The sequence below is a fragment of the Cryptotermes secundus genome, unplaced genomic scaffold (assembly GCF_002891405.2).
Source record: "Cryptotermes secundus unplaced genomic scaffold, Csec_1.0 scaffold480, whole genome shotgun sequence".
Classification (NCBI taxonomy): Eukaryota; Metazoa; Arthropoda; class Insecta; order Blattodea; family Kalotermitidae; genus Cryptotermes; species Cryptotermes secundus.
This window is the reverse complement of record NW_019732379.1, coordinates 1,347,642-1,375,345: the sequence shown is the minus strand read 5'-3', so window position 1 is coordinate 1,375,345 and position 27,704 is coordinate 1,347,642. Positions and strand designations below refer to the sequence as shown.

The following is a 27,704-nucleotide window of genomic DNA, read 5'->3' as shown; positions in this document are numbered from 1 at the left end:
AGTGACCAAATATTCATAGAGACAGTTTATACATAGAACAGTGAAGGAAAGAAATATATTTCACTGATACTACTTTAGTAAGTGAATGGTAGATGGATTTAAATGACCAATACAGGGTCAAGCAAAAGATTCTTGCAATGCTGCTGATGGCCCTTACATGTCTTTAGCAGAGAATTCCATGAACATCTGACTACACAACGAAATACTATGTAGCATGACGTTAATATTTTCGATTCCTTTACAGAAGTTGTACGAGGAGTTCTTCGTGACTGTGCTCCACAGCAAAACAACTACCAGTCATATGATGGAACACAGTGGAAAATGAAGACTGTAATTGAAGAAACAATTTATGTTGAAGGGTGTCATCCTAGTGAACCACAGGGGGTCAAGACACCATCAACTGAGTACTGTTACTGCAGTGGAAATCTGTGCAATGGCGCCAAGCCTTCCCGAGAAACTTCCCACCACCACACAGATGCCATGGCTGTTATATTTGTCTTTAATGCTATGAAATATATACGCAGCCTAAGGTAGTTACAATATTCTATGTAAATTTGGTTAATGATGTGAAATTCAGGTCAAGCAAGAGGGAATACAAGTGCTACAAAACCTGCTCATAGCAGCCAAACAAACATGAGAGTGGTACAGTAAATTTTACAGTAAATTACTCAATATATATGTGTGTGTTGTATTCTGAGATAAGATAACCAAGAAAAGAAACACACATACTGACAAATATCACAGTGCTGGTATTGTTACTACCACTTTAAAATTTTCGTGTAAAGCATAACACAGTAGCTGCAAATTTGGGTGGTTATATCAGAATACACACAGTTAAGTACAGTTTATTTAAGGATTACTAACAAGTGAACTCTGATATTATAATTTGGTGAAATGTTAGATCAGAAATGGGGCCTCATATAAAGACAGGAATTTTTTCCACCTCTTTAAAAACAGACCACATAACTAATTGTTCTTTGAACAAAAGACAAAAAGTGAATAAGCAACAAAAATGTACTTCAACACAAAGTTGGACATACAAAAATTGTAAATCTGTTTCATATGATTTATTACAAGTGTCTTTAATTTAAACAAGGTTCCTGTAAACAATGCACATTCCCTTTCTGCTATTCTGAATTAGGAAATTCCAGCAAAAGCAGGTATAAATACTTGCTCCATATTTTTTTACATTCCTGCAAATTAAGTGCATTATGATCTATATTTACATATGGACCTATTTTTAAAATCGTGAATTTGTAGGGCATAAAAACTTCAGGTTATAGAAATATTATCAACTGATGAAGAAATTCAAAGACAGCCAACACATACAAGGTCTGACAATTAAATAAGACTGGTTCTGAATATAGTCACTGACCCTTAGTTACAGTTATTTTCCAAATATTTATTGTCTTACTTTACACACGTATTCTAGCACCTCAGCCATGCCTTGAAAAATCAGTGGAAACAATTTTCCATAAGAACTTTGAGTACTGTCTTCATACTGTTCTGATTTGTTAACTGGTGTGATGGTACTATAGTATTTACTTTTTAGTCAGAAATTGCTTCACTGAAAGTAGTGTGTTGAAAAGTACATTGAAATAATGTCAAATCCACCTACTTAACAAAAGATTTGATGTTTCTTTATGAATGTGTTACAACATACACTCAAAAATTTGAAAAGTATAATGTCTGGCTGACTGTTCTGGAGAACATCTGTAGTCATAATATGCTGACCCACTCAGACATTAGAACTGAAGGCTCCTCCCATTAAGTTGGGACACAGTCAATCAGCATACTAGTGGAACCAACAAAAAGCCTACAAATATTAAAAATAAAATTTCCAAATTACAGCAGATGCTGGAAATGCTTTCTGTTCTTACACTCAAATGCTTAAAGCCAACATAAGAAGTCTACATCAACACAAAAACTTCTTCCAAATCATAATGAACTTAAAATCTGAATCCCTGGTCTCCTGTGCAAGGTATCTGAGAGACTTTTGAAAAGAACATGGAAGCCTAGCATCACTTTCATCTGATTTCTCTTCAAAGAACACTCATTTTGGCTCTCCTCCAGTAATGGCACCATCTGTTTTATTTCTGACTGTTTGGATAGTTCTTCTATAATTACGACAGGAGGATATTCTCCTTACTTTTCTTAAAGAACCATTTTTTATTGTGTATACTGTACATGAATACTCATTATTCCATAGTGTATCTCATATATGGCACACAAGAAATACTGTAACATGAATGAATAAATGACTGCTTATCATAAAGGTACAGTTAAGTACATCAGCTGGAATTTCAAAGCAAAATGGCTCTTGTGATATGGGTTACCTGGCATATAACAAATGAGCTCACTTTAAGAAGAAAGTCGTCTTCTGGGTTTAGGCGCCGCGTATTCTTTGTTTTGGCCAAAACGAAGAATACACGGCGCCTAAACCCAGAAGACGACTTTCTTCATAGTCATCGCCGTGAAAACCTCAAAACTTACAGAGCTCACTTTATGTTAGCATGACAGATGTTCAGTGATCTTTTGGTCGAAGTGAAGAGATGCTGAATGAAATAAATGTTAGACTTGAACATTCTCTGACAGCCAGATGGCATTTCCATCTACTACTGTAATCTGTGTAAATTTTAACTGTAATGGGTTTAAGGTGTAGATCTGTGAGTTCTGCTTGCAGTCTGAATCTTTATGGTCCAGCTTGATGTGAACAGCATCCACCTGAGTAGGTCAACAATCTCCCTCCCTTATATTACAGGCTACCTAGAATTGTCTTGGGCTGCACAAATATTTCAAACGATACTTATGTAAGAAGAAAACTGGATCTTTATTATTACTATTGGTCATATACAGATATTTTAGTTATTTTTCATAAAATAATAATTTAAAATAAATTCATAATTAAATTAATCTTACATGCAAACTCATGAATCTCTAGATGTTTAGTCACAATGACTCACAGAAAGAATATGAATAATTTCCATGATATCAGCAAGGGCAAAAGACTGACCAGGATACACAAAGTTATTTGAATAATTTTGTTTGATGTATTTAAAATTGCTCTATGTTCCTTGTATAACTCTATTATCATCTGAAAGGACTTAATTTACTTCCAATAATGGGGTGATGATAAAGATGACAATTAAAGGGATCATATAGCTTGAGGTGGGCTTCACAATCATAGTGTGAGCCCAAGTTCTTAAGTTATGGTTTTGTCAAAAATAAGGACTGAGGAAGGAATGCAGAAAAATCTGCATGTAATCTGCTTAGTGTCAAATTTTCAGTTGTCTGTCTAAAATAGTTCTAATTGTAACAAAGCCTATGATTATTATATAATGAACAGGACAGGATTAATCATAAAAAGTTCAAAATATAATTTCTTTAACACTAAATCAGCATGTGTTGAGTGTCTTAAAGTTTTTGATTCTACAACATATAAAATGCACAGGAGTTGAGGTTCTCAGAGCAGTGACTATGATGTGAACGCTCTTCTGGGATGCAGTACTATGTGGTCCAGTAAAAGTTCACTGACATTTTGGGAGACATACACTCTCACCTACATGGTCAAAGATTAAGCCAAGCAACAAATCAGCATGAACCAGGAAGCAAGCAGGGCTTGCCTGGCTTATCCTTTGACCCTGAAGACAGAAGCAATCCAATAATATGAAAGGTCAGAGAACTTCTACTGCACCACATAGCATTACATATCAGAAGAAAGTGATCTTTGGTATATAAAATATATTTTATCAGCAATAACAAACAAAAGCAAAAATGTTATGCGCTGCCCGATTAATATTTAGAATGATGATAAAACTATATTTATGCAGTAATGTAGCAGGTTGAGGCACTATGCTACAAGCCAGAAGGTCATGGGATCAAATCCAGATGAGGTCATTGGATTTTTCAATTAACCTAATCCATCCAGCTACACGATGACCCTGCGGTCAGCTCAGCCTCTAACAGAAATGAGTACCAGTTTTCTTGGGGGGAAAAAGCGGCCAGTGTGTAAGGCTGACAACCTTACCACCATCTATGAGCTGACTCTCGAGAAGATGTGGGAGTCTCGACCTCTCACACCCCATGGGGCCTTGGCAGCCTGTTACAGGGACAGCTTTACTTTTTTTTTTTTTTTTGCAAAAAACTAAGTCGAGTTTAAAGAATATTATGTAATAGGTAAAGTTGTCTCTTTGCTTAATTAGTTAAGCACTATGCCATGAAGACATATGGGAGAGTGGAGGTACAGCTCCACTTTTCTTAGACTCTGGCACTAGATGGAGGTGAGTGGTCAGCTACACACTCCTGCTCCTCCTCCCCTCCCCCCACTGGGGGAAGGACCCAGTACTCATTGGATAGGAGGCTGGGTGGGCCCCAGAACCAGTCTGGATGCTGTGGAGAAGAGAACAAATTTTCACTGCCAGGAATCGAACCTGGGCTATCAGGTCATAGCCCATAGCTAAACCAACTGAGCTATCCCAGCTCCAAAAGAATATTATGTTTCATTCAATAGTCTGGCAGAGTCTTAAATTATAGTTTTATTTTTAAAAAATTTGTAATTTAGCTCTACACTTATGAATATAATTATGAGGTATTATAATATAAGAGTTACTTATGTTGTGTATTTAGAACATTTAAAAAGTACCAGTGTAATGATTAAAAATAAATGAAGACCCTGAACACCTTTCTCTCATCCTGAAGGGAAATGTGATTAATCAGATGAAGCAGTCTGTTTGAAGTAGAATTCTGTACTGCATCAAAATCAGGAATGCCTTTTCTTTGCTGACCTTGGAAAACTATTTACTGAATATTTATTTTGCTTCTTCTTGAAAACATTATTCTATGAGCTGTGATGGATGAAATAAATGTTATTTATATGAAAGCTGTATCTATAAGCTAGTCAATAGTCTGAAAATTAAATAAATATTTAACATACAATTGAAAATATGAACCTAACTTTAAATCAATGCTGATGAGGTTTTTTTTGTTACATGCATTTATTTTACAGTGTTTTGGGTCAAGGTTTCTATTAAAGCCACAGCCACTGTGTAAATCTGTTCCACTGCCAACTTTTCATATGGGAAAATGCAGGATAATTAAGTTGGGGAGACAGAAGAGGATTTGTGATATATAATATACAGGGATTATTTTTCCCTTGTCTGTGTCTTCCTCATATGTTTCATAACCAATACTTCCATTTGTAAAATAATACTATTTGGAACATTTACAATGATCTTAATTTGTAACCCACTTACTTCCTTAAAAGGAAAGAAGTAGGTCAACGAGGTTTCCATCTTGTTTGTGTTCCTATGTGTGTCCCCATTTCAACTTTAGAACCAGATGATCGCCACAAAAATCTGTATGAATGTCATCCTATTGGAGACAACCCCAACACCATACCTTTCAGTTTCCTATGATCAACCACAGACTTGCGAGTCAGGAGTAAAACTAGTGTAACTTGCTGCATTTTAGTCCTGAAGTGATGTATGTCACAGAATAGAGAAAATATACTACTTTCATAAAGCTAATATTTTTGCAGACTATAACATAACATGGTGGCCGAGCAAAAATTTCCTTTAGCTTTTGATATGATGGTGATAAGTAATGAACCACTGGAGCTAGGGATGTGAAATTTTGTACAGAGGTTATCATTAATATACCTGCACATTATGGATGAAATAAAAGTCAACAATTACAAATATGGCGACAATGCAAAACTTTATGGTTATGTCAGACAAACTGAACATGCACAGCATCTGTACTTAAGCAATAAATTGTTCACAAAAATAAAATATCCACACTACTACATGAGTTGGGACTATAAATCTACGAAAGAGGAAAGCAGAATTCTGCTCACAATTCCTTGTTTTACATAAGAATTGTCGATCAATGCCAAAGAACGAAGTTCTAGAGTAACTGACTCTGATTTACTGTAAAGGACATGAGCTTATGGGCTCATCTCCAAAACATTCCATGATTCCTCATAAATCGAACATTAACTCAGTTTCCTAAAAGGTTTACCTATTTTAAAATGAAACTATGTTATATAACCATACATTTATCACATGTGAACTTACTTACTTAATCCTATATATTTTAAGCCAGCCCATTTTAAAGAAAATGATAAAATCATAAAATTTCTCTGTGCTTTGTGATAGCTGTATCTTATAAAAAGAAAGGATATGACTCATTTAACTTGGCTGTATTGGTAATGTGAAACAGTAATGTAAAAGTCAATAAATATAGAAAATAAACAGCAAGGAAACCATAATTAGTGGAATAATGCTTCTCAGTCTTTTGGTAATTAGGAACCGGATAGCAATCTGGTTATGCCACTGAAGAATGCCATCTTCTGGAATGTGGCACCATGTAGATCTTGTGTGAACCTATGTATCACTTCCATCTCCAGGGAAGAAAAGTCCCCAAGCTGCAGCCACCTGCTCACGCTGGATCTTCGCTCACCAATTTTTCTACCCCCAAGATGAAGGCAACATGTTCTCTAAAATGTCGTTCACACAAGATCTACACTGCACCACATCCCAGAAGATGGAATTCTTCATAGTCATTGCTGTAATAACCTAAAGTCTTACATGGTTACATGGTTATGCCACTCAGAAAACAGAGTTCAAGTTTCAGCCCCTATCATTTCCATATTTCCAGCATAATTATCCACACATTCCTACTTTTAAAGAACCATTCCAAATTAACATTTATAATGAATGAACAATTATTTCATTGTCAGAAAGTCTGTAGGAATCTCATACACCTTAAGTGTCCACTGTAAAACAAGTCTTTGACTCAGGGGTGAGAAATACTGATATGGCTAATTCAATCTGATTATTGCTTAAATATTTTGTACATATGTATGGTAGGTAACCAGTGGTGCTTTGTACTGTATGAATATGCAGGGCAGGGACTGAAAAAATGTAACCTCCCATAACTCTATGAAAAGAGAGGAAAACCTGCATTCTTATTTAAATATTCATATATCAAGAGTTTGCTTTTTGTTACAAAACATCCCCCTTTTCTTTTGTAACTACAGGCACATTTCCTGGTGATATGAACATTTTAAAAAAAGGAGCCCCTTACTGACCTGTCACTGAATACCTCACTCCTATTAGCAGCAATGCAAAACTCTTGGGCAGGGGAGGGATTTAGGCCTTGATAGCTTCTCTGTGTCTTGTTAACACTTGTTCATTGATCTTATCGACAAATCAGCACTATAAAATGTGTGTGGCAGTACAACGTACGCAGCCACATAAGAAAGACACACCATAAGACACAGCATATACACAATTAAAACATAAGAAGAACGACTCCCACAGTGGATGATTGGCATTACACACGAGTTTGACATACGACATGTAAGATGATAGATCTTAACAAATTTTAATATATAAATTTTATTAATGAACAAAACGAACACACATTTTATATCATTTTATAAATGGATGCTTGATGGCAAGCAGTGCAATGGTCCAACGTGATTAATACACCTGAGGATGGCAGAATGATGCCAAAACATGTAGTGTGAAGTGATGAGTGAGATTGTATGCACTAAAAGACAGTTAATATATGCACATTATGAATACGAATCAGTGCAACAGGACGCTAAAATACAACATTAAAAATAAACTATCTGGAAGCAAGCAGCAACAACCACTGGCCATCCAAAGGAAAGCAACTGCATCACTGCGTCTGTTTCATTCAAAGAAAAAAATAGCGTACATCTTACCCAATCTGAAAAATGTAATGCTGGCCTGTGTACTACTGTATGCTTTAGGGATTACCACACTAAAGTGAATTTGCAAGGGCAGTACCATGGTGTGGGATAACCACAAGATTTGCATGGCAAACATGTGAATAAAACAGACACCTGATTTTTTAAATTTTTTACCTTACAGCAGGTTCAAAAAATCTCTGGCACATAACTACAATGGAAATAATTTTTTTGCAATGCTATCACCTACTTTTTTTTTCACTTTAAGGCACATTTTATTTAATATCTTTGTTACTGATAGTTCTGGAGAAATTTACATTTTTAGAAAATTGGACATAAGCTTAAATTAAAAGGTGTCATTTAATTTGGGCTGCGAGTTCCTATGGAAAGGATTTAAATCTGGTATGTTAAAGGTTAAGTATACCAACCTGACTGGTGGATGTCTCCGTAAATCAGTAAGTGTAGAATATGTTGAACTGTTAATGTCAAATTTCTGACCAATAACAAATAAAGTATGTGGAGCAAAGTAAACAGGTATCATTCAGGTAAAACCTACCCCCACACTGACTGATATTATAATGGTACCTTTCTCAGCTTTCTCTTTTAAAAGGAAAAGGTGAAGATAAATTTGTCACTGTGTTTAATTAAGTACCAACCTCTGAAGGGATATGAAGCAGCGCAGGTACAGCTCCAAATATTTTTAACATCAGCATTAGATGGAAGTGAGCGGTTAGTTTCATGTCCCAGCCACTATATAGACTGGGAAGGAACCACTAGCATCTACCAGATAAGAGGTTTGTTGGGCCCCAGAGCCAGTATGGACTTTGTGGAAAGGAGGTAAATCTCTTGCCCTGCTGGGGATTGAACCTCTGTTGTCCAGGTCTTAATCCAGTCACTATATGAGTAACCTACCTCGTAAAGCGAATATTTTCAATATTCTCCTCAGCACCCTATTCTCAAACATACTCCCTTAACTTCAGAGACCAAGTTTCACACCCATACAGAACCACAGAAAAATTAGTTTTGGATACTGTAATATTCACATTTTTAGACAGCACACAAGAAAACAAAAGGTTCTGTACTGAAATGGTAGCAAGAATTACCTGACTTCCATCTCCTCTTAATTTCCTCCTGAATCAAATTTTGAATTGTTATTGTTGTCCCCAAATATCTGAACTGTGCCACATTTTTGAATGATCTATTAGCTATATTTACTAATGTTATGATAGTACTCTGCATTCTGGTGATGAGACAGCAACATGCACTTAGTTTTCTCTGTGTTTACTTCTGCATCAGTTTCTGTTTTTTCTTATGTATCCATGTTATCTCTCAACTGATTTACATTATCAACACAGACCAAAAGCTGATGTGTCCCACTCAATTTCAGTCCCACCTTGTCTTCCTGAACCTTCCTAATGGCATATTCTAAAGCAAAGTTGAAAAGCAATGACAATAAAGCATCTCATTCTTTTACACCATTTTGGATAGGAAATATAACATACAAATGTTCACCAATACAGACTTCATTTCAACATATTGTGACATGTTGACCCCCACCTCCCCAGCTGCACATAGCGGTAACGTAGCGCTCGCGTAATAGGCGAGTAATCACCCCGCATCCTGGTAGCTATGCAACGCGGTGACGTCACGAGCGGAGCCGACGTTAGCCGAGTCCTCGCAACCTTGAAGCTATGCAAAGCGAATCAACAGCGGTGACATCACCAAGGGGTAACAGCGTCCTATGCTATACGCCACGTCACACTAGCAACAGCGTCCTAGGCTATACGCCATGTCACACTAGCAACAGCGTCCTATGCTATACGCCACGTCACACTAGCAACAGCGTCCTATGCTATACGCCACGTCACACTAGCAACAGCATCCTAGGCTATACGCCATGTCACACTAGCAACAGCGTCCTAGGCTATACGCCATGTCACACTAGCAACAGCGTCCTAGGCTATACGCCATGTCACACTAGCAACAGCGCACGGCTATATAAGCGGACTGCACAGCAGCTACGAGTGAGTTGAAACATAGCAGCCTGCGAGTGTGCGATAACTAAGAAGTCAGCGAGCGGAAGACTTATTGTGTGCTTTCCAGACATAGTGAGTGCTGTAGTACAGTTATACTCGGAGTGTGTATTTCAGGGAGACTTGTATAGCTCCCGCGTTATTAATACTTGAAGTCTCTTGAAGACAGTGTTAAGAGATTTTGTTGTAGGGTTTGTAAACTGTGAAAACCCGTAACATTGTTATAATTAACTGTAGCCGATAGTTGTAGATTGTTGAATAAACCAGTTAACAATCTCTACGGCCTATTCAGTAACGAAACATGTACCAATATTTTAATCATCCTGACTAGTTTCATGGGTACACCAAAGTCTATCACAATACTGTACAATACTTCCCTCCTAACTGAATCATAAGCTTTCTTGAAGTCTATGAATAGCTGATATACTGTACTCCCATTTTTTTCTAGTACCTGACAAATGCAAAAAACTATAATCAGTAGTAGATCTGTTAGTCAAAACCCACACTGATGATCCCCAATAATTTCACCTATATATGGACTTAACCTTGAGAGGATATTACACACAAGATGCATGAAACTTAAAATACTTTCAGTCTACATAATAAAATGAAGGCAACCAACAAAACCAGACACATTACTTAGCGAAGCACTTCTTATATATAAGCCAGAAAAATGGAATGAGTCATTAATACTCACATCACCACTATTCTCCACCAGGTAAAGGAACACAACATCTTCTCTCTGCAGTCTCACAGCTGCATGCAGGGGGAATCCTGTTTTTGACTTGAACATCCGAAACAGTAGAGGTGCACTCATATGCGCAAAGTCTTCACTTGTGAAGTCATCCTATGAAAGACAAAAGCTCTTATTCTGGATTTCTGGTAAATGGTCTATCCCAGTGATTTTCAAACTCTTCTGATTAATGGAAACAATAAAATGACAGTGAATATTCTGAAGACTGGTACCCTGTCTCACAGAGCACAACATAAATAAAGTCTAATTATTATGAGCACAACTGGCCTCTGGCTTCTAGGAATGAGAATGGAAGGTACTGTCACATATTAGGGGTTTCTGTGACTTATAAAACAAGTTTTGGATTTGGTGATCAAATTTATTAGACCTTTATACAACTTGTTACAACATTTCACAAATCACTATTTTCGACTGGACACTCTCAACTTCTGACCACACTACACTAATCCACTCCTCCTGGAGCAAAAGTCAAAGTTACTTTGAACTGACAATAGGTCAGTCAGTAAGTCTTGGTGTTGAGCCCCAGTTACTGTTTGACAGTTACGGTCTTGTTTTTGTGGGGTGCTCTCTCTGATGAGAAGATGGGTCTGTCTTTTGTATATGCTAATGGTCCAGTTAGAGAGTCAGAGTTACATTGTGACTGACAGTCAGTCAGTCAGTCAGTAAGTCTTGGTGTTGAGCCCCAAAATATTAATTATTATCATTTGACAGTTACGGGCTTGTTTCTGTGGGGCACCTTCTCTGACAAGAGGACGGGTCTGTCTTTTGTATATGCTGCTGGCTCTTGCCAGCGCAGTTTTTTCTCGGGTCTGAGTCCCTTGGGACTCGCGACCATATTTTACTGTCTCGGAATTGAGACTTGAGAGAGAAAGAGAGAGGCACACACACTTACGGATCATCTTCAGAGGGAACATCAATACTTATTTGGAAACCACCAGCCGATGGTCCTTGCCATCACTCACTATTATATAGTCTCAGGTCTGACCTCACAGAAAACATGTCCATTGCCTAGCTATGGATGTCCTCTGTTGCTGTATATTTGTTGCAATGTGTTTACCTCGCAACGGGCTGTTAACCAAGAATCTATCTCCACGGAAAGTTGTTTATGGAGCTGTTGCTTAGCAGTGGGTCTATATGTCATAATATTAAAGGAAAAGGTATCTAATGATCAGGAATGGATTAAACTTGCTCAAGAGAGAGACTTCAGTGAAAATGGTTATAAACCTTCAGATTCCGTAAGTGGGTTAACTCCTTGATAAACTATAAAACTACTCACTCACAATAAACATCATATCCCATAGATTCTAAAGGATTCTGATGATAGTGTATGACACACAGAATTACTGGATTTTTGGACTTTTTCCATTATCCAGAATTCTAGGTAACAGAGGACACTCTAGGTAATAGAGGACATGACATTTCAGAAACAGATCCAGTTTCTGAAACGTCGTATCCTCTATAACCTAGAATTATAGACGATGGAAAAAGTCCAAAAACCCAGTAATTCTGTGACTCTATCCCATGTTCAGCAGCTATGAACTTCTGTCATGGCTTCCAGTTTAAATGACTTGTCACAACACTCAGATGGATCCAACTCACCCAGTGTGCTGAGATAAGTCCAGAACAATGTTCTTTCAGTGTTTCAGCACCAATCTCATCAGCTGTTGTGTAGAATCTCACACAGTTTCGGACATTGACGGATGCCATTAGAGCCTTTTCACACCTACAATATGAAGCAAAACAGTCTAACAATGTTGACTACTGAAGATTACACAGTTGTATACATGAACTTCATTCTCAAATTATGTATGGTCGCCCAGATTGTAAATGGAAGTAACTGAATTCAATTGTTATTTTTATGTGCTAACTTAAAAGCTAAGGCCCAGTTACAAAGTGAGCACAAGTAAAGAAAAGAAACAAAACACATACAAATAAAATAACAATTAAAAACAAACTGAAGAACAACAATAATTCCATTAATAAAAATCGAAGTTATCACTAAGAAATGAGAAACGTAAAATATATACATTTACAATTATTGTTTTAATGACTGAAATACCAATGGCTAGTATAAAATACGACCCCAATAAATAATTCAAGCTAAAAAAAATCCAACTCTCTATTTGCTTACATGCTTACACAACAACCCAGGTTATTAAATAAGCACAAGCAGAGATGGAATGAATCAAACACAAACACATAAATAAAGACAAACCAAGGCAGCTTGGACAATAACAACAATTCAATAAGGTGACTGCAACAGTCATAGTGGGTCTGGAACGGGGTCCACTCAGCCTCATGAGGATAACTGAGGAGCCATTTCAAGGAAATAGCGGCTCTGGTCTAGAAAACCGAAATTAATGGCTGTGGGGATTCAGTGTGCTGACCACGTGACATCCTCTATCTGCTAAAGTTGGCACTAACTTCACTGAAAAGCAGCGGTCACTCAGTCGGTATAGTTTGCTTGTGAACTAATACCACGGAGTTTGTTTTTATTTTTTGACTGCATCAGTTATTATGTGGTAAGAAAAAGATGAATATACATACATTCATATTGGGTACACCTAATCTATATAAATAAAAATGTAAATGTTGGTTTGTTAGCCCTCGAAGATCTCCGAAAGTTCTTCACTGATTGCTTTGAAATTTTGACACAACATTGCATTTGAACACGCGTGTTTTTATATACCCATTATATAGATGTCACACCTGTGACAGGTAAAACATGCGTCTTTTGAAAACCGGAATTGGAATTTGGAATTCAGAAGAGTGACTCCTATGGAAACACTAGAACAGACCGTTGCATAGGAAGTAACAATAGCGATACTGTATCGAATCTCCATGGTTACGACGAATACACAGAGCGTTCCCACAGAGACAACACAATAACAATGGGTCGTTGCGTAGGAATCGCGGAATCAACATAGCAGCACATGGCTGAAGATATTTTCCTTCGAATGCGCAAGGATAATTCCAATATGAACATGGATTTCACAGCAGAAGTCTACAAGGCATTGATAATGATTGAGGATTTGTGCTTAGAAATCGTGAACATAGTTCTCAATCAACTGGGAATGCCATCACCGAATCGATCTGCTGCTGCTTCGTTCAATGTAGAATTGCATCGTGAACAAAATTACGACATGGGTGATCTTTTGTCATATGTGCAATCAAATATTCCTAAGCTAATGTTTGAGCAAAAAGGCATATATGATCAAATCATGCAAACTGTCAATAACGGGGTTGCAGAAATCTTCTTCTTAGATGCGTCAGGAGGAACTGGTAAAACGTTCCTAATTAGATTGATTCTGGCAACAATTTGATCCCAAAATGACATAGCCTTAGCTCTTGCGTCGTCCGGAATAGCTGCGACATTGCTACCAGGTGGAAGAACTGCTCATTCCGCTTTGAAATTGCCACTGAACATGCAATTCATTGAAAATCCCACGAGCAACATTTCCAAAGGATCAGGCATGGGAAAGGTATTGCAGAAATGCAAACTTATTGTTTGGGATGAATGCACAATGGCGCACAAAAAATCGCTTGAGGCTCTTGATCGATCATTGCAAGATTTGCGTGGAAACATCAGACCATTTGGGAATGCATTAATATTGCTTGCAGGGGATGTTAGGCAAACATTACCTGTAATTCCTTGATCGACACCAGCGGACGAAATAAATGCTTGCCTGAAATGCTCTACTTTGTGGAGACACGTAAAGACATTAAAATTAACTACAAATATGCGTGTCCAGCTGCAAAACGATCCATCAGCTGAGATATTCTCACATCAATTGCTGGAAATTGCGAACGGAAAGATCCCGGTTGATCTGACCTCAGGACGAATTTCATTGCCTCATAACTTCTGCAATTTAGTGACATCAAAGGAAGAATTGGTTGAAAAAGTATTTCCCAATGTTGAAACCAATTATAAGAATCATGATCGGCTGAGTGAACGAGCTATTCTTGCGGCCAAGAGCAATGATGTCTACGAACTTAACAATATCATTCAGTCTAACATTCAATGCGAGGCAGTCACATACAACTCCGTCGACACTGCTGTTGAAGCAGATGAAGCGGTTAATTATCCAACAGAATTTTTTAATTCACTCGATCTGCCACAACAACGCGTGGCCGGGTACAGCTAGTATTATAATATGAAGAAAGGACTATTATAAACTATGATTAAGAAGAAACGTTTTGGCTCTAAAAACGTCAACATCCTGGCAAACATTAGCAGCTGAAACACATCTAACAGAGGGACAATTTTTATTTTGAAAGCAGACACTGAACAATCCAAGGTCTTTAATACACCAGGAGGGAACTTGAAGACAAACAGTTTCCAAACAGAAGGGCAGAATTTAGAGCCAAGGTAAAGTTGAATAAGGAACAATGAATTGATGTGACAGTAATAGCAATATACATAACAATAACAACTACTCAACTCCTTCAGTATAAAAAATAACCTGCATTTAATCAACGATGTCAATGAAATTGAATGTAACTCCAATATATGACTGTGCTCAATTGGTACTGAAAGCATGTATACCAATATTCCCATGCAACAACTCCATTGACATAATATCTAATATCTGATCACCAATAAACGATACACAAAAAAAAATTACTTCCAACTTAACAATGAACAATACATGAAAACTGAGGGACTAGCATTGGAAGGCTGCATATCAGTGATACTATCTGAAATACATCTACAGTACATGGAACATGTACATTTACCATATTTTGAAAACAAACACAATGTCATAGGCTACTTTAGGTATACTGGTGATATTCTGAACATTCATAATATCAGCTCACGAACATCAACAATACCCTAACAGAATTCAATAATCTACATTGTCACAATTTTTTTCTTACCTTAGAAAGAGAAATCAATAACAAAATAAATTTTGTATACATAAAAATTACCAACTAATCACATGGATTAGACAGCAATGTACACCACAAACCAACTTACAAAAACACGGTTATTGCCAATGATTCTCGCCATTCCAATGACCATAAAACTCAGCAATGCATTTTCCAATAAATAAAATGAATAGATATCCCATGTCCAGCGAAAATGAACAATATGATATATATAGCATGGAAGTAAGGGCAGCTAGCACAGATGCACATATATAGCATAAACCCACCAAAATACTTTAAATGTATCCATAAAATACATCCACTAGCAAATATAATTTTTAAATGATAGAATAACATAAAGATAAAATTTTCAATCATAAAAGAATAAGAACCACCAAAGTTTTACCATACTGAAATTGTAAAGTGGCCATTTTGGCTAATAAGTTTTAATTCTGATGTAACTCACAGAGCTAATTATTGGGAACTGTTTTTAAAAAATTTGAGTTATAAGATACAGGACACAACATGATGATTAAATTCATGCCTAATATATCTCTCACAATGGGGAAAGAAACTTTTAACTTATGAGTGGCAGACAGAAAGTAAGAGATGATATGTAAGTGCGTTCATCTGAAGAAGGCATCAATGTATGCCAAAACATAATTTCTAACACAAAAGAAGTGTAACTCGGTGACTCTAGATGGTTAAGAACATAATAGCCATGTCTTTGTCTGGTAAATGAGAACTAAGAAAGTAACTGGAACTCAAATATGAACAAAGACATAATTTCACTTTAACTCCTCCAGTACAGTTCTGTCATCACAAAACAGAAAGGCTGCTACAAGATCACTATGTTAATTAATATCGGGGGGAGGGGGGAAAGGTGGTGATGACAGGAAATTTCTCTTGTAAGACCAAGAAATGTTCTCTTGCCTTTATCTTCAATTTTCCAAATCCACAAATACTTATTATAGTATAAACATTTAAAATCATGAATATTTTTCCATACTTGGCAACAAGATCTTCTAGCTTGTATACATTTGCAGTTCTCATGAGGTCAAGAGTGAAACTGTCACCATGGGAGAAATCCACCTGATCTGTATAGACCCACTTGAGCATTGCAGTTCCAACTTCTGGAACAAGATCACTCCAATCTGAAAATTAAAACACGCTCACTTCATGAAAATTAAAACATGCTCACTTCATAATAATACTGGCAGTAACATGCTTAATAACAAGTTGTACATGTAACATCTTCAGTTCTCTGCTACACTAAATTCCTACATATTCTCAAGGTAGAATATCAGATTTTTACAATACTGTACACTCAAGTCATGTACTTCCTATATTATTTTAAAGTAGCCCTATATATATAAAAGGGTAAAAGGTAAATTTGCCTCTGTAAAGTAAAAGTAAAAAGCAAAGCAATCCTTGTAACAGGCCATGAGGGCCCATAGGGCTGTGAGACATTCAGGGTCTCACATTATCTAGACAATCAGCTCACATATGGTGGAAAGGTTGTCAGCCCTACGTGCAGGCTGTGCTTTACTCCCCAGGAAAAATATTTAATTAATTCCTAGTACTCATTTCTGTTAGAGGCTGAGTCGACACCAGGGCCACAGTGCAGCTGGAAGGATTAGGTAAATTTAAAAAATCCACCTAGTGACTTCCACATCTTTGGCCTGCTAAGAAACAACTTTGGTGGCAAATGTTTCACTGATGACAAAGAGATTGAAACGGAGGTGTGGAAGCGGCTGTGACAGCAGTCAAAGAGACTTCTATGTTGCGAGTTTCAACACACTGGTAAAGCGATGGGACAAGTGTACCAGTGTTGGTGGAGGATATGGTGAGAAATAAATGTTTTTTCCAGGTTTGAATATCACATGGCTTACGTTTTATATCCATCTGTGACTTATTTATTGACTCTCCCTCATACACATATATATAAAAGTTAGAAGTAAAGGTATCCCTGTAACAGGCCGTGGAAGCCCACTGGGTTGTGAGATATTGAGGTTCTTACATTTTCTAGACAATCGGCTCATAGATGGCGGCAAGGTTGTCAGCCCTACGCGCTGGCCACCCTTTACCCCCAAGAATATTCCTGGTACACATTTCTGTTAAAGGCTTCGTTGACCCCAGGGCCATAGTGCAGCTGGAAGGATTCGGTAAATTTAAAATATCCACCTCATTGGGATTTGATCCTGCGACCTTGCAGCTTGTAGCATAGTCCCTCAACCAACTATGCTACCTCATACCCCCCATTTGCAAATCTGCACACAACTCCACCATTTAAAGAAAATTAGAGGAAGTATATAAGGAAGAACTGCCACAATAACAAATACTAAATGCTTTCCCAACTTAAACAGTAAATTCTATATCTGCTAAGGCCCTAAACTTCTTCAGCTCTGTGGTAGAGAGTAATGGGTCATTTAACCTTTATTGGACGGGCCATTTAATTTCCGGTAGAGGCAGCTGGATGGAGTTTATTTAAATGCCCGTCCTTCTAGAGCAATGAAATTGTAAGCATGTTTCTAAAAATGGTGTGATTTCTATATTTTTTATGATAAACGAACGAAATGAACGCTCCTTTAATCTAGAAAGAATATAGAATCAGATATGCTAATTTACAGATTTTAATATCTGTAAAATTTTTTACACTGATTCAAAAAAAAAAAATCCCGAAATTCATACATTTTCTCCACCATGCGTTCCAGCAGTGTAATACATTTTCTGCACCATGCGTTTTAGCAGTGTAAGTCCTTCGTGGGGACCTCACATACAATGCTATCTCTTGTTGAAGCTTATTTATCGTATGGGACATGTCGGTATGCAGGACTGTGCGCGTCTGAAATCGCTTGCTGTGTAATATCTCTTAGAAAGACACAGGAGTACATTCTCGGAATATGGTGTTGCCAGATAGGTCATTCGTTCATTCACTGCAGTCAAACCATTGTGTTTGTAACGATTTTGAAACATCGCAATATAAGGTTAGCCACCCATGACATCATCTAGCATGTTTGAAGCAGATATTGAGTTCAGCCAAGACGTGAATGAGATTTTTGTATGTGTGGGCGCGAGGTTATGATTTATGGCTTCTCGTCGTGGTCTAAGCACAGAGAGATTTTGTACTGGCAGTAAACCATTCACTACTAGAGAGCCGTATAGTTCACCATGGCCACACGACGACGTCGTATGGAAGATGCTGAAATTGAGAAACAGCTGTTCAATGACACAGATTCGGACTGCTATTCAACCGATTCTGAGAGTGGCAAGGAAAGTTGGAGTTCTGATTCCGCAGTTGAAGGGTCATCACCTTCGTCGGCAACTTGGGGACCGCCAGACCAGTGTGGCTGGAGAGGTGTGAATGATTATTCCGGTGTAGCTGCGGGGATAAATATCACTGCAGCTCCACACGTGAATAAGGATTCCACCCCTCTCTGCCTTTTCATGCTGTACTTTGCGGGGATTATCCATCTGCTGGTGGAAGAGACGAATAGGTACTATCACCAGTACCTAGACAGACTTGAAGACGGACCATCTCCGCGGCCTGACGTAACTGAATCCGAGATGTTTCTGTTTCTAGGAATAATCATTCAAATGGGACATGACATTAGAGACACACTAAAGGACTACTGGTCGACTGCTGAACAATTTGCCACGCCTTTCTACTGTAACACAATGAAAAAAACCTTACACGCGTGGAATCTGCGACATCATATGATGTCGTTTGGCCAGCTGCCCTAACTTTTAACAACATCATATGACGACGTTCGTCCGATAAAGGTTAAATGACGTCAGCTATAAAGTGTTAATAACAATTAAATAGTACAATCAATACAAGCTTAACACATATATTACCAAGAAAATCAACATCAACCAAAGACGGGACACCCCAGTATTCACTTCTAGCTGCTAACACAAACCGATGAGCAGGAATGAGCCGTCCATTTAATTTCACCTTCATATCACTGAAAAAAAAAAATATAGTAAAAATTAAATGATGATAATAAAGTCAATCAAGCAAAATGTCATTTTTTTTATTGCTAGTGGGGTGGGACTACGTCACTTGTACTGCGGCCACTTCTGGCCTACTGTACCAGCCCCAGTTGATAGGTGAGGGTGATTGTGGAGCAATTGGTGGAATGAAGATTCGTAGGGGAACCGAAGTACTCAGAGAAATCCTGCCCCAGTGCCACTTTGTCCACCACAAATCCCACGTGACCAGAACCGGGATCGAACCCGGGCCGCCGCTGTGGGAAGTCTGCGACTAACCACTTGAGCTATGGCGCAAAATGTCACATAAATATTATACAAATGTTAAGATATTTTTTAAACATAAATATAAAAATAGTAAGCTAAGACGAAAGTAAACAAGGCGTGCTCAAAAATATTCAGAACTGACTGCAAGGTGACATTACCATAATAAGCAGAGTTCCTCTGCTAGATGATGCAATGTAATGAAATATCTGTCATTAACTTCATGGTCGCAGGACATATATTTCAAAAGAGATGCATCATGAATTATGACTGTGGGTAGTGCTGACAGACTTCCGATAACAGTATACGCACATCATGTTGTGTTTCAAACTAGGCAAAATAACTACTGACACTTCTGATGTGTTAAAACTCCGACTTCTGCTGAAGATGCTGAACATTTATGACTTCCATCAGTGAGCAAAATGGATGAAAATGTGATATAAAATAGGAAACTTGTTTACAAAAACAGGTGTCTCACCATCTGTAAGATGAATAATTAGGTGGAAATGATATCTGCATCATGCCAAGACAATATGATGCAAAATTTGATCATGTGATGGATTTCTGACAGAAGAAGTAGCTAGGATTAATAGGTTTCTTTACTTTGTCCATTACCTAGTGTTAAATCATTGGACCTTCCCCACCTCTTCACCTAAGGGCTGAAGCATGTTCCAATCAGAAAACTAGTAATCCTAAGTGTAGTATACTACTGCCTGAACCTTCTGGAACTGAATAGGAACAGAATTGAGTCTTCAGAAACAAATTCAGAGAGACTCATAATTCTTTTCTAAGGTGATGAAATATGGATTTATGAACATGACCCTGAAACAAAGCAACAATGGAAAAGTCTAGCAAACAATGAGGCCAAAGGTCAGACCACTTCAATGTGAACAGGCTGCTGATTGTGTCTCACAAAGACCAACTGTGAATCAAGATTTCTACACAACGGTTCTAGAGTACCTACAGAATACTAATCATTATCTCCCATACTCCACACTTCCCATGTCTGGGCTCATATGACTTCTGTTTCTGAACCTCATGTTCAAAAACAATGGGGAGGCCTTCGGAAATGACAGGTAAAATCAAAGACAAATAAAAACCTGTACTTGCAAGAATATTCTTGGGGGTAAAGGGCAGCCGGGGCATGCACTGTCTTCACTCGCTCGGAAGCCGGGATCGTGGGTTCGAATCCCACTCAGGGCATGGATGTTTGTGTGTGTTTTTCTGTGTTTGTGTACAGGAAGAGGCCTTGTGAGGAGCTGATCACCAGCCCAAGGAGTCCTACTGTATGTCTAAGATCTAGTAAAACTGAAGTGAAACAGAGAGTTTCATGGAGGTAGGCCTAGGCCCAAATGAGGGCTGTAGCGCCAATGGGGGGGGGGGCACCGGCCTGGAGGGCGACAAACTTGCTGGCATCTATGAGCCGATTGTCTAGAAAATGCGGGAACCTCAACATCTCTTAACCCTATGGGCCTCCACGGCCTGTTACAGGGATACCTTTACTTTACTTTACTTGCGAAGTTCAAAGCAGAGAACTTCCGCAGATTATTTCAATAACAGCAAAACTGCCAGACTCCCTATATATCAGGTCACAATGAAACTACTCTGAAGGAAACAGAACTGAATACCTGCAAAATGCGAAGAAAAACATTCTCTCTGGAAGTATTCTCATCACTACTTGTAGATACAAAAGCCAACATTAAAATACACATTCCAAAACATTTACAGAACAAACTCTGCAGTTTCTGAACTACAATGAGCCTTTATGGGAGCATAAGCTTGAATGGAAGAGTAGGATGCTCCTCCTGCCAAGCTTTTAAATAACAACAACAAACACATGCTTTCTCCGAAATACATGGCATTACAAACCAAAAGACCATACAATTCAAAAACACGCACTGTATCAACAGCTGTGTTCATATACTCAAACATAAAATTTCANTTTGCCATTTTACCACAAGTGAAATAAGGAAGACAGGTTGCATCTACAAAACACCTGAATGACACATACTACCTGACCACGGGAAAGTCGATTTTCCTAGGTGGCTTGTAGATTTAAGCTCTATTTCTGGATCCCTGAGCTATGGAACATTAAGCTACTTTACCATATTCATAATATTCTGCCACTTGACACTATCCTAAGACATCAATTCCATTAACCCAAATTTTTCTTATACATTTTATTATTAAACCCTTACTTATGCCTAGCTTTCACAAGATGTATACTTCAGACCTTAATTTCCTTTCATTTCTTATTTAGGACATACATTACATGTCCTGCCAACCTCATCCTCCACAATTTAATCACCCTAACAACAAAAAGCGAAGCATACAAATTATGAAGCTTCTTACTTTCAGGTTTTCTGTTTCTTCACCCCTCTCACATCCAGACGCCTTCCACAGCACTGTGTTCTCAAACAGCCTTAATTAGGTTCTTCCTTCATAGTGAGAGGCCAAATGTATACCCATGTGAAACAACTTGTAAAATTACACTTTTACATAATTTAATCTTAAGTTTTTGGATAGGGCATTGGATGACAAAAGATTCTGAACTTAACGGTATCAAGAATTTTCCATGCTTTATGTGTTTTTAAATTAACTGTGTACAGGCAGGAATGAAAGTCCTGTCTCAAACATCCGTGAACCCACACTCTTTGGTAAGCTACTAGCCATTAACTACCTTGCAGCTTGTTCTACCTTATCGGGTGAAACTGGAAGAAAGCTAGAAAGCAATGTGGTGGCAATCCTTCTGAAGCACAAGTGGGCATTTATTTTAAATTCAGATTGCATACTAATTCTGCAGGCCTATATCTGCTATGGCATTGTGATAAAATATCTTGCAGAAAAACTGTGCTAAATGAAATGGAAAACTTCATTTTTGATCACCAATAGAGTTTCAGTGCTATTTGTAGACAAGCTTATTCTACATATTCTGCATTGTAACCACAGTATCTATGTGCATGGGAGAGAAGAAGAATCCACACAGCATTTTGGTGAAAAAGCTGGACAGAAAGAGACCACTTGGGAGACTTTGATGTAGGTGGAATGATAATATTAGAATGGACCTTAGGATAAGGTTGTATGGACTGGATTTATGTGGCTCAGGACAGCCTTCTACAAATATGGTAATGAACCTTGAGAAGTTCTTGAGTAGCTAAGCAACTGACGGTTTCCCAACAAGGTGTTGGCTCCACGGATTTATCGGCGGCGTTTATAACGTGTAAGTCCACCTTTCAAATGAACTTGTATTTCATTGTTACAGTAATCATTAACAGCATCCTAAATTGAAATAAAGTAATTACCTGTAAAGATGCTGATCAAACAATTCTGCTACAGTACGCAAAAGTTTCGCTACAAAGCTGTTTTCATTTACTTCGCCGGTAGTTGATGCAACAAGTGCATACTTTCTTTCCAATTCAATGCAGTGTGCTTGAAGTTTCACGTACTCCTCTTTCAACAGTGACAAATGCTGCTGTAGTTTGGTAACTTCACCTGTAACAGGTACTGCATAAGCAACATTTTAAGTTACGGTGCTCGTTAAAAGGCTTTCTTGTAATAATTATTAACCTTACCCTTTTCTGGAACTGCCATTCTATACACGGAATACCATTAATTCGTAATTTAATAACTTCGCGTAACAGAATTACGCAGACACAACGTTCACTTAAGCATTCCTCTCAACTTTCGAATACCTCTACTTCAATTTGTATCTGATCTGTATACTCCCACTTTCATACCCTTCATACCGTTCATACCCTTCATAACACGCATAACCAATATACAGATGTGGAACTCAAGCGAGTGTGCGGCATCAATGCTGTTCTGCCATCTCTGAATTATACCCCACAACGACAAATGGTGTGAGCGGTAGCCCACTAGATAAAAGTAAATCGCTATTCGACGTTGTCAGTTTTGTCATTCACACCCAGCCAAAAAAGAACTGGTTATTAACAAGCAACATCTTTGGAACCTGACAAAGATCACCTATTTCACAGCAATACATATATCTGAAACTCTGAATTCCTGGGGAACTTCCCCATCATTAGCATAAAATGAGTTCATATGGCCTGTCTTACTTCATTTGCATAAATTAGAGATACTATCTTGGTAATGTGAAAGTTTATGTAAGAATATGCATATGTATAAACATTTAATCATTAAATACAAAATTTCATTGTACTCGGCCATTAAAAACCATGCAATATGTAGACAAGCTCTTATCTATTTTATACTATTCACGATTGTTGAAGATATTTTCGGTTGAGATTTCTTCAGTGATCACGAAGTTCTGAAAGGAGAAAATCACATACTTTCCTTTTGTATAACACAGGCTGCACAGAAGATGAAAAAATTAGTAAGGAATGCACAGAGACACTGATGGCAAGGTGATATTATAAACCTGCTTTTATTTTTTTTTTTTCAAAATAAGGAAAGTGGGATAAAAATATTTCAGCCATTGATTCTTGTATTCATTCTCAAGTGAATAGACAAAGAAAGACAGCCAACATCTTTTCTTCAGAATTCTGGTCCTTAGTCTTCTGCGTACTGCACTGCAGCATTATCCACATCATAGATTTGTTTTCATCTTGTTTGCCTTTTACCTCTTTCTACATTTACAAAGCACAGTCTCCTTGTTCTATGTATGGTCATAGTTTTCTTTTTCTTAGCATCAGTTCTTAAATCCTGGCATAATTAAATTCTTGTAATAGAAAATGCCTCCATTTAGCCTTCAAGCAACAGCTTGGGAACTAACATGTCCTGAGTAGGATATAAATTTACAGGGTTCTGAGGAATGGAGTTGTCATCCACTGAGGTGCTGTCACTGCTATTGGTGATGTCTGGAACACTTTTCATAGATAGGAATAGGCGTTTTGATGAAGGAGGACCCAGGCATCTTGCAATTCATTCTGGTGGATGGTTGGACATATAGGTTGTCTTCTGGCGTTATATATGAAGGCAGTGAATTCAAAGGAGGGATGAGTAATGAAGGTTCAAAAGGTTGTAAGGTTAATGTGAAATGAGAGTCTGAGCCACATGGAGCTGCCACTCTCTTCAGCTGTATTCTTTGAGGTGTACTGAAATAAGTCTCTGTGAAATGTTTACTGCACAAATATTTTCTGTTCAGCATTCTGGCATGGTTAACCTTTAAACGCCGGACTTCGAAATAGTGGTAAACTTGAGCTGGCCGGAGTTTATTTAAATGCCCGCTGCTGGTGCTCGTTTAAATGCCCGTTGCTCCCTTGTGTTTAAATGTCCGTTCCTGTTAGGCGGTTAATCTCTTTTAAGCGTTGTGTTTAAAAATGCTGTATCTAGCACAATTTTTATGATAAATGGATGGTATTAACTTTGTTTATATCAGCAAAGAACATAGTGTCGCATATTATAACGGAAGATTTGAAATTTTTAATACAAAGTGTTATACTCTATTTTCAATTTTTTGTGTTTTAATTTTGATGCGTACTGCAAAAATTGTTTCCCAGTTCTTCACAGAGTTGTTCTGCATTATGAATTCCTTTCTGTTTGTAACACTTGACAAATTTTAGCAGTCCCTGGTGTCATAAAACAGATGGAAGCAATAAAATCATTTGGTCTTCTGCTAGCACTGCTTACACCCTTCGGATTTTCGAATCTTTGACTGAAGGTCAGAAGAATGAAAGAATGGCTATTCAAGAGAAAGCTAGAGGGGTCCCTTCTTCAGTGTTAAAACCTTCCGTTAGAACTGCAAAAGCTTATTGCCCCTTCTATTTGAGTGAACAGACAGCTGCATCATGGCTGAGATACAGAGCGCAATCTGTTTTGTGTGCGTTCCTAGTGAAATTGAATAAGGTAGTTTTATTTGAAACTGTATATACATCAAGCAGGTAACAACAAAAAAGGTATGTACATCAAATTTTACAATATATTTTTAACATACCTATCTGCAGAATCTGCAATAAAATTACTTGATCGTGGATAAGTTTTGGCATAACTCATACGTATATTTTTATTTGCTGTTGTTCAGTTAGGTATTATTTTAATTCCTCTATTAGGGTTTTACTCAAGTCTGTCTGGTAATTACTACATTTGAAAATATTTAGGAATGTGCATGCGCTTCTACTAGTGGCATGTGCGCGCGCTTCCACTAGCGGAGTTTAAATGCCTGACTGGACAAAACGGGGTACTTTGGCCACGACGACCTTACTCATGACTGGCACAAACTGGGCACTTCGGCACTTAAAGGTTAATGCTGCAGGACTGGCCTACTTGCTTTGCTCGTATATTTGCTTTGTAAAAGGAAACGACTATACAACAAACCATGCATAATTTCATAATTTCAGTCAGGAAATCAGGGTTCATAATATAATGACACTAGACAATTCATAATTGTGTTTATTACACATCAACAGCTCAAAAAGGGTTTTATAAATATAAACATATTATGATATGAAGTTATGAATGGTAATGATTTGTCTAACAGGACGTCATTTTTCTTACTTCAAAATATAATTTGAAGAATAGTGTAATCTCTCTACAGGTGCTTTTAAAGGAAGAATCCACTTTTCTCCTCATACTAGATTTGCTCACATTATGGTAATTCATGTGGCATATATGCAGTATGCCATATGAATGACCACAATGTGAGGATTTGTAGGAAACCTTAGGAATTTTAGCTACTTTCTTCTGTAGGTGGATATGTACACATGTGCCAAACACTTAAAGTGATTTTGCACTGCATGATGTAAAGAAACACAAAACAACTATATATTTGTATCCAGAATTACCAAATCTTTGCTCACTTCATCAGTCAAACAAAATTCTACTCACTATACTTTTCAACAAAAGATTTTTTTTCGTATGTTCTATCTGATGGTGCTGTCTGAATAAAAACTATGTAGCACAACATGATATAATGACTTATGAATGATGAAATGCAGATGACCTTGTGTTAATGGCTAAGGAAGAAACTGTGCTACAGGGCATGATTGATAGACTAATTGAAATTGGAAGGTGCTATGGCATGGAAATGAATGTGGAGAAAAGAAAAGCAATGAAAATTTTGAGACAACCAACCCCAGTCACAATAACAACTGGAGAATGTGAAATGTTTTAAATATTTGGGTAGCTTGTTAACAGATGATGGAAGGTGTACTAGTGAAATTAACCTTTAAACGCCGGACTTCTGAAATGGTGGTAAGCTTGAGCTGGCCGGAGTTTTTTTAAATGCCCGCTGCTGGTGCGCGTTTAAATGCCCGTTGGTACTCTGCGTTTAACTGTCCGTTTCTGTTAGTGCGCCTAAACAATTTTAAGCATTGTGTTTAAAAATGCTGTATCTAGCTCAATTTTTGTGATAAATGAATGGAATTAATTTTGTTTATATCAGCAAAGAACATACTGTCGCATATTATAAAGGAAGATTTGAAATTTGTTATACAAATTATACTCCATTTTCAATTTTTTGCCTTTTAATTTTGATGCGTACTGCAAAAATGATTTCTCAGTTCTTCACAGAGTTGTTCTGCATTACAAATTCATTTCTGTTTGTAACACTTGACAAATTTTAGCAGTCCCTGATGTCATAAAACAGATGGAAGCAATAAAATCATTTGGTCTTCTGCTAGCACTGCTTACACTCTTCGGATTTCCGAATCTTTTGACTGAAGGTCAGAAGAATGAAAGAATGGCTATTCAAGAGAAAGCTAGAGGGGTCCCTTCTTCAGTGCTAAGACCTTCCGTTATAGCTGCAAAAGCTTATTGCCTTTTCTATGGGCCTGAACAGACAGCTGCATCGCGGCTGAGATTCAGAGTGCGGTCTGTTTTCTGTGTGTGCTTAGTGAAATCGAATACTGTAGTTTTATTTCAGCCTATATATACATCAAGCAGATAACAACAAAAAAGGTATGTACATCGAATTTTACTGTATATTTTTAACACATTAATCTGCAGAATCTGCAATAAAAGTACTGGCTCGTGGATGAGTTTGGGCATAACTCATACGTATACTCTTTTTGTTGTTGTTCACTTAGGTATCATTTTAATTTTTCTATTAGGGCTTTACTCAAGTCTGTCTGGTAATTACTACATTTAAAAATAAATA

The 27,704-nt window shown here is 37.6% G+C and overlaps 2 protein-coding genes across 3 annotated transcripts in view; one reads left to right on the top strand and one right to left on the bottom strand.

The window, feature by feature from the left end:
• Positions 1 to 2,968, top strand: part of LOC111867563 — a 69,943-nt gene extending 66,975 nt beyond the window's left edge. Inside the window, exon 3 of the mRNA XM_023857547.2 lies at positions 245 to 2,968. Coding sequence (XP_023713315.1) covers positions 245 to 534 — 290 coding nt within the window. The 3' untranslated portion in view covers positions 535 to 2,968. The remainder of the gene's footprint in view (positions 1 to 244) is intronic.
• The window catches only part of LOC111867562 (rabankyrin-5), a 139,393-nt gene extending 116,017 nt beyond the window's left edge, over positions 1 to 23,376 (bottom strand). Inside the window, exons 1-6 of one of the 2 annotated variants that reach the window (XM_023857545.2) lie at positions 23,203 to 23,376; positions 22,933 to 23,122; positions 19,232 to 19,341; positions 16,383 to 16,527; positions 12,104 to 12,227; positions 10,448 to 10,597 (exon numbers count right to left, since the gene is read on the bottom strand). In XM_023857545.2, coding sequence (XP_023713313.1) covers positions 10,448 to 10,597; positions 12,104 to 12,227; positions 16,383 to 16,527; positions 19,232 to 19,341; positions 22,933 to 23,122; positions 23,203 to 23,221 — 738 coding nt within the window. In that variant the 5' untranslated portion in view covers positions 23,222 to 23,376. The remainder of the gene's footprint in view (positions 1 to 10,447; positions 10,598 to 12,103; positions 12,228 to 16,382; positions 16,528 to 19,231; positions 19,342 to 22,932; positions 23,123 to 23,202) is intronic. The other variant, XM_023857546.2, reaches the window with a different exon arrangement.
• Positions 23,377 to 27,704: the final 4,328 nt, after the last annotated feature.